Raw genomic sequence first — 15,053 nt, 5'->3', positions numbered from 1 at the left:
CTGGGCTTTTGCACAATTTAATACAGCTCTGGTTGTCCTCTCCAACTGCTTTTGGATGTTTCTGCTGGATGCCGAAATCCCCCAGAAGTTGATTCAGATAAAATGCTTCTTAATCTGCTGCTGCCGTGCCCTAATATGCTGCTTCTAACAAAAAGAGAGCAACTGTGACCTGCTTATTGACACCCCAGCTGAGTGCTGCGCCACGTCCGTTGAGTTTGAATTAAAAATCTGTCGTTGATTTTCTGTCGTTGATATCACCAGAGCAGTCTGCATCACTTTCCCCCACTAAATCATAACTGGCTTCTTTTGTGTGAGTAAGTTTTAAACTTTTTGAACCTTGAAGATATTGCAGAAATAGTTTTCCGCATAGCCAGTGTTGATTGGGAGGTGCATTCATGTGTCTTGGCAGAATTTTGACTGTGAACAAGATGTCTGGTCTTGTCTCTTTGGCCATATACAAAAGTGATCCAACCAAGCTTCTGTAGACCTTTTGATCCACTTTTTTGTCTTCGTTCTGTGCTGTCTGAAGTTTCAATTTCAAATCAGCTGGAGTTCCTGAGGGTTTGCATTGATCCATTTGAAACCACTCAAGCTTTGTTTCTATGTACCGTTCTTTATCGACCGTGATTTTGCCCTCTTCTCGTCTGATTTTTAGAGTCAGATTCTTAGACTAAGAAAAGAAAAGGTACTAAGCAGAAAAGGATTATGACTGTCAACAACAAATTATTTTTGTTTTAGAAAATAGTTTTAAGACGGAGAAAAAGGCTGGGTCTATAACCTGTTTTTTTCTGAGTTTTTACAAGTGGAGTAAAAAGAATTTTTGACTAAGTATAAAAACAATTTCTCAAAATGAGAGAATAACGAAAATAATAGTTTACAATAGAAATTAGACATTTACAGAGGAGATCTTTTTATTAGATCAAGACGGTGATTTGATTTTGGGAATGAAAAAATCTCAAAAATCAGCTGTATATATATCCATTATCAGTGTGAGAAAGTCAAAAAACAACAGTAATCTTTCTTTGCTCTTGTCTTTGTCTTGTTTTTTCTTGTCTTTGTAATCTGGTAAGCTAAATTTTCTTTCTAAATAAGTTCAAAACTTTAGTTTAATCGAATTTCTAACACACTGAGAAGTTCTAGCATTTTTCTGGAAGCGCCTCAAAATGTGAAGCTGTAACTTCAAAATGACTTCTGTAGAGCCACGTAACCGTGCGGAAAACGAGAAACATGCACTTTTTGAAATGATTAAAGTTTATGGAAGACAATCTTCTGGCTAAGTATATAGCAACTTCTGGCATTTTAACTTTTAGCACTGGAGACTTTCGGCATTTTATGACGTGCACGTGCTTCTTTTAATTGACCCGCGTGCCACTAAAACTGATTTTAATAGCTTGGGTTTGAAGGTTTTTTGACCAGACCCTCGTGCCTGCAAATTATCCTCAGACAAGACGAGCGTGCTCACGTTTGCCTCTAATCAGACCATCACAGACCAAAATGACCGATGATTCGAGCATATGCAGATTTTCATGCACTCCAACTTTTTCCGACGGTTTGTAATTTGAAAACACGACGCGCAGGTGCGCGCGCGAATTTGGTCTGTTCGCAGATCGCTTTGGTCTGGGACCGGAACCTCCGAGCGCATGAATTTTGTGTCGTCGATGGCGACAGCAGCCCTGTGGTAATATTCATGAGTGGAGTTTAGATCACTCACAGCATGTCTGAGCAAAAAAATCCCACGTGACGCAAAACAAAGTCGCACAAAATTCGTAACCCTCTCAATGAGCAGTTCTGAAACCAATTCGATTACAACTGCACGGAGCAAAACCATTCTAAGCGTATGTTAAATAAAGTACTTTATAGTCTGTTCTCATTTCCCCCCGTTGAAAAAATTCTTAAGTTAGGTTGGATCTATTCTGTCCCCCCCCCCCCCCCCCCAGCTTAGCATAAATTTTTTATGACCCCCAGGCGCACGTGCTATTTTCTTACATAGTAACGTGCTATATAACAACATATAATTTGTAACTGGGGGGTCATAAAAAACACTGGGGGGGGGGGGGGGAGGGGGGGGGGGTGAAACAGAATAGATCCGTTGGGTTAATAGAACTGAACGCATTGTCCAAAAACACGGGGATGGTGAGAGGGATAAGACAAGAGGATCTGTTCTGCCCCCCCCCCCCCCCCCTCGTGTTTTAATGACCCAAACACTAAATTTACATGTTATATAGCACGTTACTCAGCAAAAAATGGAACGTGCGCCCGCGGAGGCCTAAAAGTTGTATGCCCACTAAGTGGCGGGGGGGGAGCAGAATCCGTTATCTGACCAGTAAGCTTGGGTGGGGGGAATATAATGGGAAAGACCCGCTTTTCTTTCAGTTCCTGCATTTTGGGGTAGAGGCTCTTTGTCATTCCATTTAGTTCTGTTGCCAAATGGAGAAGCCACCCATGCCATATAGCCATTTGCATACCGCCAGAACCCAGAACCCCCTTCCCGCTGTTACTCTATTATAATGGCGGTAGATATTTCCGTTTGTGCCCCCCCCCCCCCCCCAGTACGTCATGCAACCCCCAGTTAGAGATTCACGTGCCATTACATGGTAAATAATTACCTAAAAATTTTGAGCACGTGCGTGTGGGGGGTGCAAATAATATGTACCCACTAACCGGGGGGGGGGGGGGACCCATATTTTATATTTTTAGAAGGTGAGTTATAATTCTAGAGACCACAGTCAGGGTGGTAGACTGGCTCAACTAATATGGAGTCTTTAAAATTACCCCCCCCCCCTCCCCCCACCAGCTCAGTGGTCATATAACATATAACATACACCCAATACCGTAAATATGACAAAGGTGGTCTATGATCTTTTGGGGAGGGGATCTATAGATCCCTTAAATAGATCCCTTAAATTTAGAACGGGTTTCTTAATTGAACAACAACATATTGAACAGCATCGACCTATTCAACTTTCATCCAAATCAAATCAATCGATTTATCTGGAGCATCCAATGGGGAGAAAACAGGGAGACTGTGACGGCCCTTACCAAACGGGAGCAGAGACTAGATTCTACTGTTTGGCCATGAACATATCACAGGATGAAGTCGCTGAACACTGGACCTCAGTCCGTGATCGGATCCAGAAAGATATATCAAGGATCAATACTTTGAGGAATCTGATTTATTGCATATTGATGTCTTGTATACTTCCCGGGTCATCGATCGTGCCACTTTCTTACTAGGCCATATATATTTTTTAGTAATCATTCTAGGTTTTATATATATATATATATATATATATATATATATATATATATATAAACACACACACACACACACACACACACACACACACACATATATATATATATATATATATATATATATATTCATTAGAAGTCGGAAAAATTTCGTGGAAATCATACAAGGACATATATGACTCTTAAAACTTCGACTGTTGCCAAAAATCCTGTATAGTATAGTCAGAGGGCTTTTAAAAATACTATTTTGTGTATGTGGTTTACATTTGACTGTTGGGGTGCGCTAAAACAGTAACTCTGCATTTTTTTGTGTATTTAAAAAAATGGTTTAAAAGTAAGGCGCAAAAAATTCTTCTTGTCTCTAAAAAGTGAGAAATTTTGAAAAGCTTTTGATTTATATAGATGGAATTTGTGTTAAATATCGCACCTCAAGAATGCCGGGGATCAATAATTGATGCTGGGGATTCAAATAGGTGATACAGTATCAAGAAAAAAGAAATCGTAAATTGAATGCGAAAAGGATGTATGATTATTGGCAATCATACTGGGAACATATATGAGTTCATGGAAATCTTGCGACGATCATATACCCTTTCTTTGGTTTCATACTAGGATCGTACTAAGAAACCAAGTAGAGAAAGTATATAATCATAAATTATACTTGTATAAAACCAAAGAAACTTTGTTTCGATTTGCTCTCTAACGAGATTTGATACAACTTTGGTCGTGCGTGTCTTTTTTAGGCAAAAATTTTAATTAACCGTTTTTGGGAGACCCATCTTGAACTTTTTGAGTTTTGTTTTGCGTGATCTCAATGTTAAGTGACTTTATTTGCCATACGGAGCCATACGGAGCACTATCAACATAAAACCCCGATCCCCCATTTTGTTTTCTGAAGCTAATAAAACAGAATCAGTGTTCAAGCCTTGACACCTCCATACTATTGTAATAAGTACTTGAATACCTAAAGCACCTGATCAAATGCCCTTAAAAATGAATTAAGAGTGAAGAAAGATTTCTAATTTTAAATAGTTAAGTTTTTTCCGCGTTATTTCGGCTAGTCGACAGCGGTTTCTAATCTCTTCAAAAATTATCCAAAATGGAACCTGCGATAATTGATCTTGTAAAGTTTCTCCATCTCCAGTTTTGTGCCAGAAATTTTACACGATTAATTATCACAGGTTCCAATGTCGATTTTCTGTGGAAAATTAAAACAAAGGCTGCCAATTAGCCGAACTAAAGCAGAAAAACTCATCGATTTAAAATATAATTTCTCTTTTGTTGTGATGAATGATGTTTATTATTATTAGGATACTGAGTTGGTTTATTAGTTTTCGTGTAGTTACCTCCTTAAAACAGTCCAAAACCTATAGTAATATTGCGCAAGCGATGCAAAATATTATATTAAACTTTCATAAAAAATGGTTAGGAAAATTATAGCTAGAGTTCTCGAGTTAACTAACATATTATGTGTGTTAAATTAAAATGCAATTAAATATACAAAAAAAAACACTTATGAAAGACGCAATTGATCTCTTGGGAACAACAAAAAGTACCTCGTTTTTACAAAATCAGTGTAATTGTTTGTTAGGATCTTTTCCGTTTGCGCCCCCCTAACGTTGTGCACCCCCCTCAGTGACAGAGCACGTGTCATTACACAGTAAATGATTATGTAAAAATATGGCACGTGCGTCTGGGGGGCTGCAAATAATATGCACCCACTAAGCTGGAAAAGATCCGTTTGTTAATTGTTGCTTTCCTTTCGTTTGGTAGTGAAAGAAGAAGGCCGCCACTTACAAGGGCCTGCCTCAAAAGCTCTCCAAAGTGAAATACGAAGCAAACGACAACAGGATTACTTCCGCGTTGTTCAAAATTTTTTTAGTGTTCCTTTTTCGGCACTTATTGTTATGTTACTTACGAAAGTTTGAAAAAAAACCCTCGATTTTGTTTAAGATTGATTGAGTTTTCATTTGCGCTGCAATTTTGGTTAATTTTTTACTTCGTTCAGAGGTAAGTTTATGTTTTTTTCCATAATTCTTTTGCAAGAATCTTGAAAGATAACCATCCGTCTTGCAAGATCTTGCAAGATATTAATCGTCTCGCAAGATCTTGCAAGATAACCATTTTTTGCAAGATTCTTGCAAGATCTTGCAAGATAAACATTTGGTCGCGTCCAGGGCTGAGCTCAACTTCCAAAACCAGAGAGATGAGTTCATTATTTGTGAGAGATATGCCGATCAAATTTTCAAAGCCGATCAGCTCAAAACTCTCTGAAAATTTTTTAGAGTATTAATTGGCGTTTTTTGACATCGTACCGGATATCTCCCTTTATTGAGCGAAGTTTAGTGATTACATAACATGACGTGATCACAAGGAGTGACAACAGGGCGAAGCCCAAAATAATTGGAGTGATTTGGTAGTGTCAATCGAGATTATGGTGTGATGGCGAGATACAAGCGAATGATAGTCTTAAAGTAGGCTAAAATAAAAAAAAACCCTCAGTTTGGAGAGAGAAACAAAAAAAGGTCAATGAATTGTAGCGCTACCTTATAACTTCATAAGATGGTGTTAAATTGTAATTACACCATGCTTAAAGCCAATAAGTTCTTTGTCATTTGGTTAGCAGATTTAATCGATGCAAATCAAAGAACAGATCAGATCCAAGTACATAAAAAATCATGGAGGGTGCTCAAACAGACTCACAATGTAACAGTTTTAACAACTAAATTTCTTTTTTTTTTCGAAATTTATAGAGAAAAGAAAAGTACAAACGCAAATAAACGTCAGGACTAAAGATGGAAAACCTGTATAAAAATTTTGATGACCTGAAATTTCACAAGAACTTTGAAGAGCTAATGAACGGCATAGCTGGGTTGAATTTTTGAGAGAAATGTACTAAGTTTTAGGCGCGGACGATTGCAAGGAAAGGGGCAACTCCGCTCATTTCTTTTCAAATAATATTGTGTAATCGAGGATACAGGAACTATTTATATATGGAAAGTTTAATCAGTTTCCTTTTTTGATGACACAGACGAGACCTTGAGACTGCGTACAACACATTTTGTTCACTCTATCACAGAGACAGAGGGCGCATTGCACAGTGTCCTTCAAATATGACAGATGCTCAAAACAAGTAAAGATATAAGACTTAATTTTATTTTCGGCCATTTGTTAATTAATTATTTTTTTCTCATCGCATGTCATCACATATAATTGTAGCCTTTAAGAAAACAGTACACCTGGCACAGTGGCTGACCGTAAAACTTTTAGGATCTGTTCTGTCCCCCCCCCCCCCCCCAGCTTAGTGAGTATAAATCTTTTATGACCCCCAGGCGTACGTGCTATTTTTTTTTACATAGTAATGTACTATATAACAACATATAAGTTGTAACTGGGGGTCATAAAAACACGGGGGGGGGGGGGGGGGGGAACAGAATAGATCCAACTTTTATTTGTTTTATTTTTCATAAGGCAGCTGACTTCTCACTGACTTATCGTAGAAAGCGTGGTCAGCCATTAAAATGCAAATCTTTGCTTGTAGGCATGCAATAGACAGAAAAAATGGAATTTGGAATTTTGTCTGTAATTAGGATGAGAGAAGCAGGAAGCAGTGATGAAGAGGAGAAGGCAGAGAAGGAATATGAGTCATCAGTCAGTCTTATGATACGACTAATGGGTCAGTTGTAATATGTCATATTGTTGAGTATGTTTGAGCTGACATCGGGGGGTTTGTGCAGCAAAAAAAAGATGAACGGTAAAAGCGCTGGTTAAATGTCATTTAGTTCTAGGACCATATCTGTATCAAAGCTAAATGTTGGCCCCAATGGTCTTAACATAACAGTCGAGACTCTGAACTAACGAGATTCGGATCCTAGAGATAATTTTAAACTTAGGAAAGCGGAAAGCCACGTCGATGGCGCCATTCGACAGATATTTTGACAAAAGAACACAGTTTCGCAAAACAAGACTCGCGAAAAAACCCTAGCCTATTTTTAATTCTGGGTAGGAACCAACTTCTCTAATTTTTCGGCGGGATATATTTCACTTTTTCCCTGGCGAATGCTCTAAATCGTCAAATTGCTTTAATATCTGAGCATCAGGAGAGAATGAGAAATGATAATTCTAAAAAATTCTTCGACATTTTTTGGTATAAATAACGTCAAAATTCTACAAATATTTTGGGAAAAAAGGTTACTTCTCTCTCCATTTCAACATTTTTCCACAGAAATGGACAATCAATTATATTTTTTTTCTTTTCCCTGGAGTTTCAATTACTGACGGGAAGCTAACCTGACAACTGGAGCTTCAAGAAAACTGAAGGGAAAGGTGGTTTTCCAAAGAAAGGTTTTGGGGGAAATTACCATGAAAACAGCAGTTTCAGAGATATAGATTTGTTTAGGATACCACAGAGTGTTCAAAAACATATTTCGCACTTTGCAAAAAAACCAAATTGATTGAAATTTAGATATAGTTCAATGTTTTTAATTAAAAGTGTCTTATCCGTCAATAGTTTTGGGGGAAAATGATTTAAGATTGTTGATATAAAAGATTTTAAATAGATCGATAGAGTCTTTTAAAACATATAACCAAACAATTTCTTGTTTTCGTTTTATCAAGCTTATAAAACTTTTGCAACCCGTTATGGCAATGTTCCAGAGAAGAAAAATTGGAGTGGGGTCTTGTAGTTGTTCAGGAGAAAAAGTAAGTTTACTGACAATTTTATCAGCCCCCTCCCACACACCATCAGTTAGTTTTCCAATTAATTATTCAATCTTTTTTTATGTTTTCCACTACTTCCAAATATTTAGACTCCTAGAGAAACCAAAACATCTTAAAGCCAGGATCAGAAAAACTCTTCCCAGCGAGCCGTCGACTAGTGAAATAGAAACAAAATGGCGAGATATATCAAAAGTATCCCAAATTTTTAAAAAATTTCAAAAAAGTTCTAAAAGCTAACATATGAAAACCTTATATTGACCCACGACTATTTTTTTAGACTCAAAATCTTTTTCCAAAATACAATCTCAGATTAAAAATAGGTACTCTTAGGTTTTTCTTATCCTCCATACCAATACGGGGAACCTACGAAACAATACAGAAGATTAAAAAAACGCAACAATTTCTTTCTGCTGCTTGATGCCGTCATTAAATTGCGATAACAAAGCAACTTAAAAATTCTGACATTGTCATTTTTTCCAAAAAAGAAATTAAAAAATGGTCAAAAAATGAATAGGTTTTAACATCGAAATTTGTATCAAGTTATTTTTTTTATTTCTGATATTTCTGTTATTTTGTTTTCTTTCGCCAAAACTGTGAGCATCTTTGAATTCTGTTACATAACTATAGAACTTACTGTGATCACTGCATAAAGATTGATTACCTGTATTTCCAGGTTGAAAAAATGGTTCTGTGAGCTTATGGAAAACGGTTCCTAAAATTATTAATTGCTCTTGAACGAAGTTCATAGCAATTATTGTAAACGTTTGTGTCTTTTTTATGCAAATTTTTCACTTGACAATTTTGCGCTTTTCTTCTAGAACATTCTTTGACTTCTCAAGTGACTTTTTCACGCTTTCGTTCTTCATTTTTGATTGATCTCTTTTGCTTCGAAGTAAAGCTAATATAAAGCCGGTTGCAGAATAGGAGAGTTAAGTTATCTGCAGCGCAGTGGTAAGTGCTTGTGGCTTTGGATTAGGAGGTCAGTGGTTCGAATCACATTTTTGATGTCGAAACCTTATAAATGAAAAAAAATTACTCTGGATTCTAAAGAGTTGAGAATTATAAAAACTAAAATTTCAAAAAATTTTTGCTATTTTTTCGAACGATTGAAACTATCTGCGGAAAAAACATCCTTTTTAAACTTCTCTACCTAGTGTGCTAATGTGGGTATTTTTCAGATAATTGCTAAACAATTTCCCACAAAAACAATAACTTCAAATTTTTTGATATAGTAAACTTCATTTTTGTATTCGTTCAAAAAATCGTTAACTGATCCAGCTCAGGAGAATCAAAGATGATGCTAGCTTGGAAGTTACCGCAATATTTAGCGTTTGGTGCTTTTTTTGAGCTTGAATCTTTCCGTATAAAACTTGCAGTGGAAAAAACTTCCTTTGAACCGTTTTGTTTATCCAACTATGTTTTTATATTTCGTCAGAAAGAGGTGTGTGTTATGCGATGTGTGTTTATGTAGACTCCATCACTCACATCAATAAGCAGAAAAGTAGACTGATGTTCCTCTCCAGCTCTCTCAGGTGGAAAGTGGAAGAACTAAAAGCAGCCCTAAAAACTCAACAGGTTAAACTGCAAACAAGATTACCTATAAAAGGTATAACGTACATTTGCTCTGGTAAAATTAATCGAAACTGCTGATATCCATATTGCTCTTAACAAGGTATCGGTTAGGAATACATGACAACATACCCAATGCCAAAATACGCAGTATTCCAATACACCCAATGCCATCATACCCAATTTACGCCTTTAGTCTTTTCGTGTTGATCAATAATCCAATCCAGCACCCGCTTTAACAAACATGTTTCCTCATAATTAAGCGGATTAATTTAATCCCATGTGCAGTTGTGATAGCTTCATATCAAATGTCACGTGACGCTGAGGCATGGTCAAATATACTACCTAATTATTACGCTAAAAAAATTGTTCTGCTAGTTTCGAAATAAAGATAAAATATTGGGTATATTTTGGTTTATTTGTCACACTACCAACACGATTGGCTATTTGTCTTCTTAATTCACTAATAATCGATCCGAGGGCCTTTTATACAATTGCTTGAAAACTAGGCTTTCTTTGATTAAAGTCTAATTGATGGTGTCATGACGGAATACCCATTGCTAATATACCCATGGGTATGTTAGTATTGGGTATTCCGTCATGACACCATCAAGTAGATTTTAATCAAAGAAAACCTAATTTTCAAGCAGTTGTATAAAAGGCCCTCGGATCGATTATTAGTGAATTAAGAGGACAAATAGCCAATTAGCTTGTATCGATAACATGGTCTGTGACTACAAGCTCTACAGTTATAATGAAGGCCTTGAGGAAAAGGAAAAAAAAGAGATTAAGTTTTATAAGGGATTCACAATTTCATGAGCTTACGACCAGTTGGTCCAAACTTTAGCACACTATGCTTGCGAGTGAGAGCTATGCTGGTTTAAATCCACATCTGGTCAGAGACCCACGGTCATGTTTACATCAATTATTTAGAACCCTTTGAAACTTGAGATCACGTTGAGATCACCAAAGATTCTATAATTTCAATTCAAAGTTAGTTTTCCCGCCTAGTGATTTTTTTCCTAGGCGTATTTCTAAATGCTAGAAATGCGATTTATAAATGGTCTGAATAATAATCAGACGAGAAAGCTTCAATGCTCGTTCATTGAAGTCAAACCTAAACAAAAGCGAATCATCGCTCCAACTAAAGACCAGGTAAAGGGGGATGTTTTGGCTTCAAACAGTTAACAAAATAAAAGCAGGTATGACTTGATTACATCTTTGGTACTTAAGTACTTGCACTTGTACTATATTATTATACCCTCTACAAGATCTGATTTTGCAAGACATTTCCAATGATAAAATTATCACTTTGGTAAGTTAACTTATTTATTTCCAGAAAGTTTGTAAACATTATTTTACAGTTGTCCATACTTATTTCAAAAACTACAATCATAATCTCAAGTTCTCTGCTGAATTCAAGTTGTTTGGCAAACCCTGTTCATTTACAGCCAAAACATACTGATAGATGTATGTACTGATATACTCACCGCAAATCCATATACTTAGAAAAGTTTGTATTTCGTTAAGCAAAATCGTAGTTCAAAATACTATATTTAAAATAGTATTTGACATAAAGTTCACAATGCCAACTTTCCTTTTTTTAATCTGGGAAAAGTGATGTTTTTATAGTTTAAGCGCTCCCTTTTTAATGCCGTTTATTTCGCTCGAGTCATTAGAATCGAAGTTTTAACCGTTATTTTTTTACTATACATCGGAACACCATCGTAATGGGACCTTAATAATGATATCGTAAATGATGAATACTTGAAATGTGCTCCGCCTATTTTTGAACGAGGAAATCAACTTTAGCACTCACTCGTTTGAAAATTTTAAGAAAGATTGATTTTTGTATAGTAAGTATTTATCAAAGATAGCTGAGACTTCAATTTTAGGCTTACTGAAATGGATTTGATGTCTGCTTCTATTGTCTGTTGAAATATGCCGAGTTTGAGTTCCTATCTCAACCAGTCCGAAAGAGCAATGTTTGATGAGGCACTTCAAGCCATAACTCTGCTGTGCAGCATTGCTCGTATCCTAAGTCGAGATCCTAATTTGTTGCGCTGAACAGTTATGATACATTGAAACAATGGTTGCATTCCTGCAGACATTTCTCACGCTAGGGGCCAAAAACAGAAAGGAATGAAATGATATTGTGAAAATTTGGCGTTTTCAGCGGTCATTTTCCGATTCTCAGAGCGCTTGTTAACGAAAAGCGTGATTTTTGTTCATACTACTATTTTCGAAAGAGCGAGAACATGAGGCTAAAATTTCTGTGAGCGAGCGAAATGAAACTTTTTTGTTCATATGCAGTTTTTTAATACAGTTTTTATTGGCCAAGGGGTTTTATAATGAAGCATCATTATAACAGCATTAGTTTTATGGTTGTTTTGATAAAAGTCTGAATGTTTTTTTGTTGATTTTGAGTTTTCAGCTATTTTGCTGATTTTTTGGCAAAAATTAACCATTCTTAGCTGATTGCTTTGTAATAAGGCCTTAACAAGGATTTGAACAGATGCCTATTAACTTCAGAGTTTTAAGATCTCAAGTGAATATAGTTTTATTATAAAATGTTTTTAAATTTTAAAAAATGACAAAAAAATGAGAAGTTTTTAACTTTTTTCTTTTAAGTTTCTGGTGTAATTTGTTTTTATCTATAATTGTAAACTATTTTCTGAGCCTAATATGGTTTGCTTATTGTTTTGCGAGCGATTTATCACTCTCAGTTACTTAAAAGGTTTGTTTTCGGCCTGCACCCTATGTAACCGTGTATTATACAAAATTCTTTACTTCTATTTTTTTTGTTCAAGTTGTTCTATAGAGCTTATCTTTTCTTACTGATTTGAAAAAAAAAATGTTTTTGAACTCTTATGAGTGGCTTAGCTAGGTGCCAGTTTTTTGATGGGATTGTTTTTTTGTTTTCCGGAAAATTTCAGCTATGTTGCTTTTGTACGATCTATTCAATTAATTTCATAATTTTTGAAGTCAAAATCAAGTGATGATTATGTTAACGCCAAAACAGTGATTATGTTCACTCTGTCTTTGAGTTGGAGTAAGATGAAGATGTTTGAACAAAAGTTCGCTTTCTTTTTAGTAGTTATTTATTCACATGCGGCATTTTGTCTGTAATTTTCAGCAATTTTTTTAACCTGATTTACGTTTTTATGACTAGATTTTTTCTAATTGGTTTTTCTATTCAACTCATAGTCCTTTTTGTGTTTATTTTTCTATGGAGGCACTGAAAACTTTTTGAATTGTAGGCCAGGAACTTTGCTGCTATATTTTTCAAAGTTACGAAAATTGGGCAATTTGGAGCGGTGATATTCTGGCACTGATTGTAACGTGCACTCAATTTTGGTCATTGAGTTGATTGGAAATTGAAGAACAAAAATCTTACTAGTTTGAAAAAAGTTCATCCCGAGTTCCACAATTGAAAATTTTAGTGCATAATTGTCTGACATTAATGCGTCTACTTTTTTCCTGAAAAATTATTTTGGGTTTCAGATAACTCCCCCAAGTGACCCAAAACTATCTCCCCGTACTTAACGCCAAGTCAATATCAGTACTGGGCAAGTCTAACTCCAAGTCTAGGTATCAGTACTGATTCTGAGCTATGATCATTTAAGACTTGTCAAACTTGGTCAAGACTTGGCAAGTCTAAGCCAAGTGCGACAATAACGTTCCGTACGTTCATCGAACCACCTTACTGCGCCACCAAGACTGTTGGCAGCTTGTCTTTTGTGCCGTTAAAATACGCTTGAAAGAAGAAAATTTCAAGCGAGAGATCGAGCAACCTATTTTACATGGGACACTTAAGTTTACAATTGCCCAGTTCTGATTTACACTTGGAGTTCGGTACGGGTCATCTGATACCGAATTTTGTAAGAACTTAATATGGCGGCTGCACTCTGATACCTTTGAATTTCTTAATTACATTCAAATACTGTTTATGATTATTTTGCCCGGGTTTTGAAATAAGTGTAAATGCATATAAGCGAGTACCTATAAATTCATTGGATGAATATATTGAAGTCACGTATAAAATGATCTAAATGTACTGAAAATGTTTTTTTTTCAAGTGCTGAATGTGCCTATTAAAAACATCTTTGACACTTTGAAACTCAGCTCTGACAAAAATTCATCACATATTTAGCACATCTCATACATAAACTCCACTTATGAACCGTTTTTCTGGGTGTTTTTTTTCCAAAACAATTATTCCTTGACAGTTTTTATCCAGAGTATTCCCTATTTGACTTGAGTGATTAGACTTTTAATCAAAGGAAAATTACACAAGGGGGCTCAAAGGCACGCACAAGGAACGCACAAGGGGGGCATTAAGTTGCCCAGGCGCTCTTTCGGATCTACTATGCGCCTAAGTGCAGGGTCTAGCAAAGCTGCTGAGGAACAGTTGAGGAGGCAGAAACTAATGGTGTGAAGGGAAATTTCGAGAAGTTCTTTTCAGGTCAGGCAGTTTTATTTAGTTTTGGTTGTCTTTGTATTGCCAGGTTTTCATAATATCGACGGAGAATAATTGAAAATGTTGTTTTTTTACTCAGGGATTCTTCTACGAAATGAGGGGAGAGAATTACAGCCAGGAAACAATCGAAGAAGCAGAAAACTTCCTCAGACAGTTCTCCTATTATCCCCAAGAATGACAAGGGAGCCAGCAACTTCTTTTCAGCTGCAGAAAATTTCGTAATGAAGACGTCTTGATCTCAAACCAAGCATGAACTTCCGTTTCTAAACCAGATTTTTTTGCGTAACTAAGAAGCTGGAGATATACAGAAAAATACAATAAATATCATTTTTTTTCTGCTCAATTTGTCCGCATTATTTTGCAGTTTCTCTGTGCCTGGTCCGAAATTTACGTTTGGACGATATTTCTACCATAAATTTTTACTCTTGAAAATTCGATGCTTATTTTTCAATTCAGAACTAGAAAAAATTAGCCATAGAACAGTTTTGTTGATTGATTAATATATTCAGAACTTGTAAATTCATCCAAAAAATGAGCTGGCTCGAGATCTACCTTTTGTCTGCGATGAGAAGGGATTAGTCATAGACTCAAGGTTTTATGGTAGGCCTTGAGGAATTCCTTGTTTCATTTCGGTTGTTTGGCTGTTATCTGATAGTTTCATGCAGAAAATTTCAAGTCAAACCAGTGTTGGCAAGTATAAATATCAGCTGAATTTGAAAAACGCATCTTCCTTCCACAAACCTCAGTTTCGATTTTCCGAGATTAGAGAAATGCCAAAGTTATCGGCGTATGTTGATGTAGATGGGTTTTGCCAAAAGAACTGGTGCTCCATCATTTCAAGGCTCCATTGCTAAATTGAGACAGCCAACATACCATTTTTTTCAAAATGCTTGTAACTGATCTTGAAAGTCCTGTGCCTGTGGGTCGTGTAACCGTCATTATATGGACTTATCAGAAAAGCAAGTTCTGCTTAGGAAAAAATGTGAATTACTTGAAACAAACAACGTTACAAAGCGAGTGTTTTGCTTAATGT

The 15,053-nt window shown here is 36.1% G+C and overlaps 1 protein-coding gene across 5 annotated transcripts; it reads left to right on the top strand.

Annotated features, from left to right (window-relative positions):
• Positions 1–1,741: 1,741 nt before the first annotated feature.
• LOC142344162 (uncharacterized) lies at positions 1,742–14,358 on the top strand. Of its 5 annotated transcripts, none has more exons than XM_075395690.1 (6): positions 1,742–1,835; positions 2,910–3,164; positions 6,284–6,385; positions 6,843–6,928; positions 9,443–9,577; positions 14,100–14,358. In XM_075395690.1, exons 2-6 carry the CDS (start codon positions 3,004–3,006, stop codon positions 14,240–14,242), a joined length of 627 nt encoding a protein of 208 aa, XP_075251805.1. In that variant the 5' UTR covers positions 1,742–1,835; positions 2,910–3,003; the 3' UTR covers positions 14,243–14,358. The 5 variants fall into 5 exon arrangements, with proteins under 5 accessions (XP_075251805.1, XP_075251804.1, XP_075251802.1 ...); XM_075395689.1 differs by having other exon boundaries at positions 1,743–1,835; positions 2,947–3,164; positions 9,443–9,546; XM_075395687.1 differs by having other exon boundaries at positions 1,743–1,835; positions 2,947–3,164.
• The last annotated feature ends 695 nt before the right edge of the window (positions 14,359–15,053 follow it).

This window comes from Convolutriloba macropyga, chromosome 8, assembly GCF_964194025.1.
Source record: "Convolutriloba macropyga chromosome 8, txConMacr16.3, whole genome shotgun sequence".
Lineage (NCBI taxonomy): Eukaryota > Metazoa > Xenacoelomorpha > Acoela > Convolutidae > Convolutriloba > Convolutriloba macropyga.
This window is presented reverse-complemented; position numbering and strand designations above follow the sequence as displayed.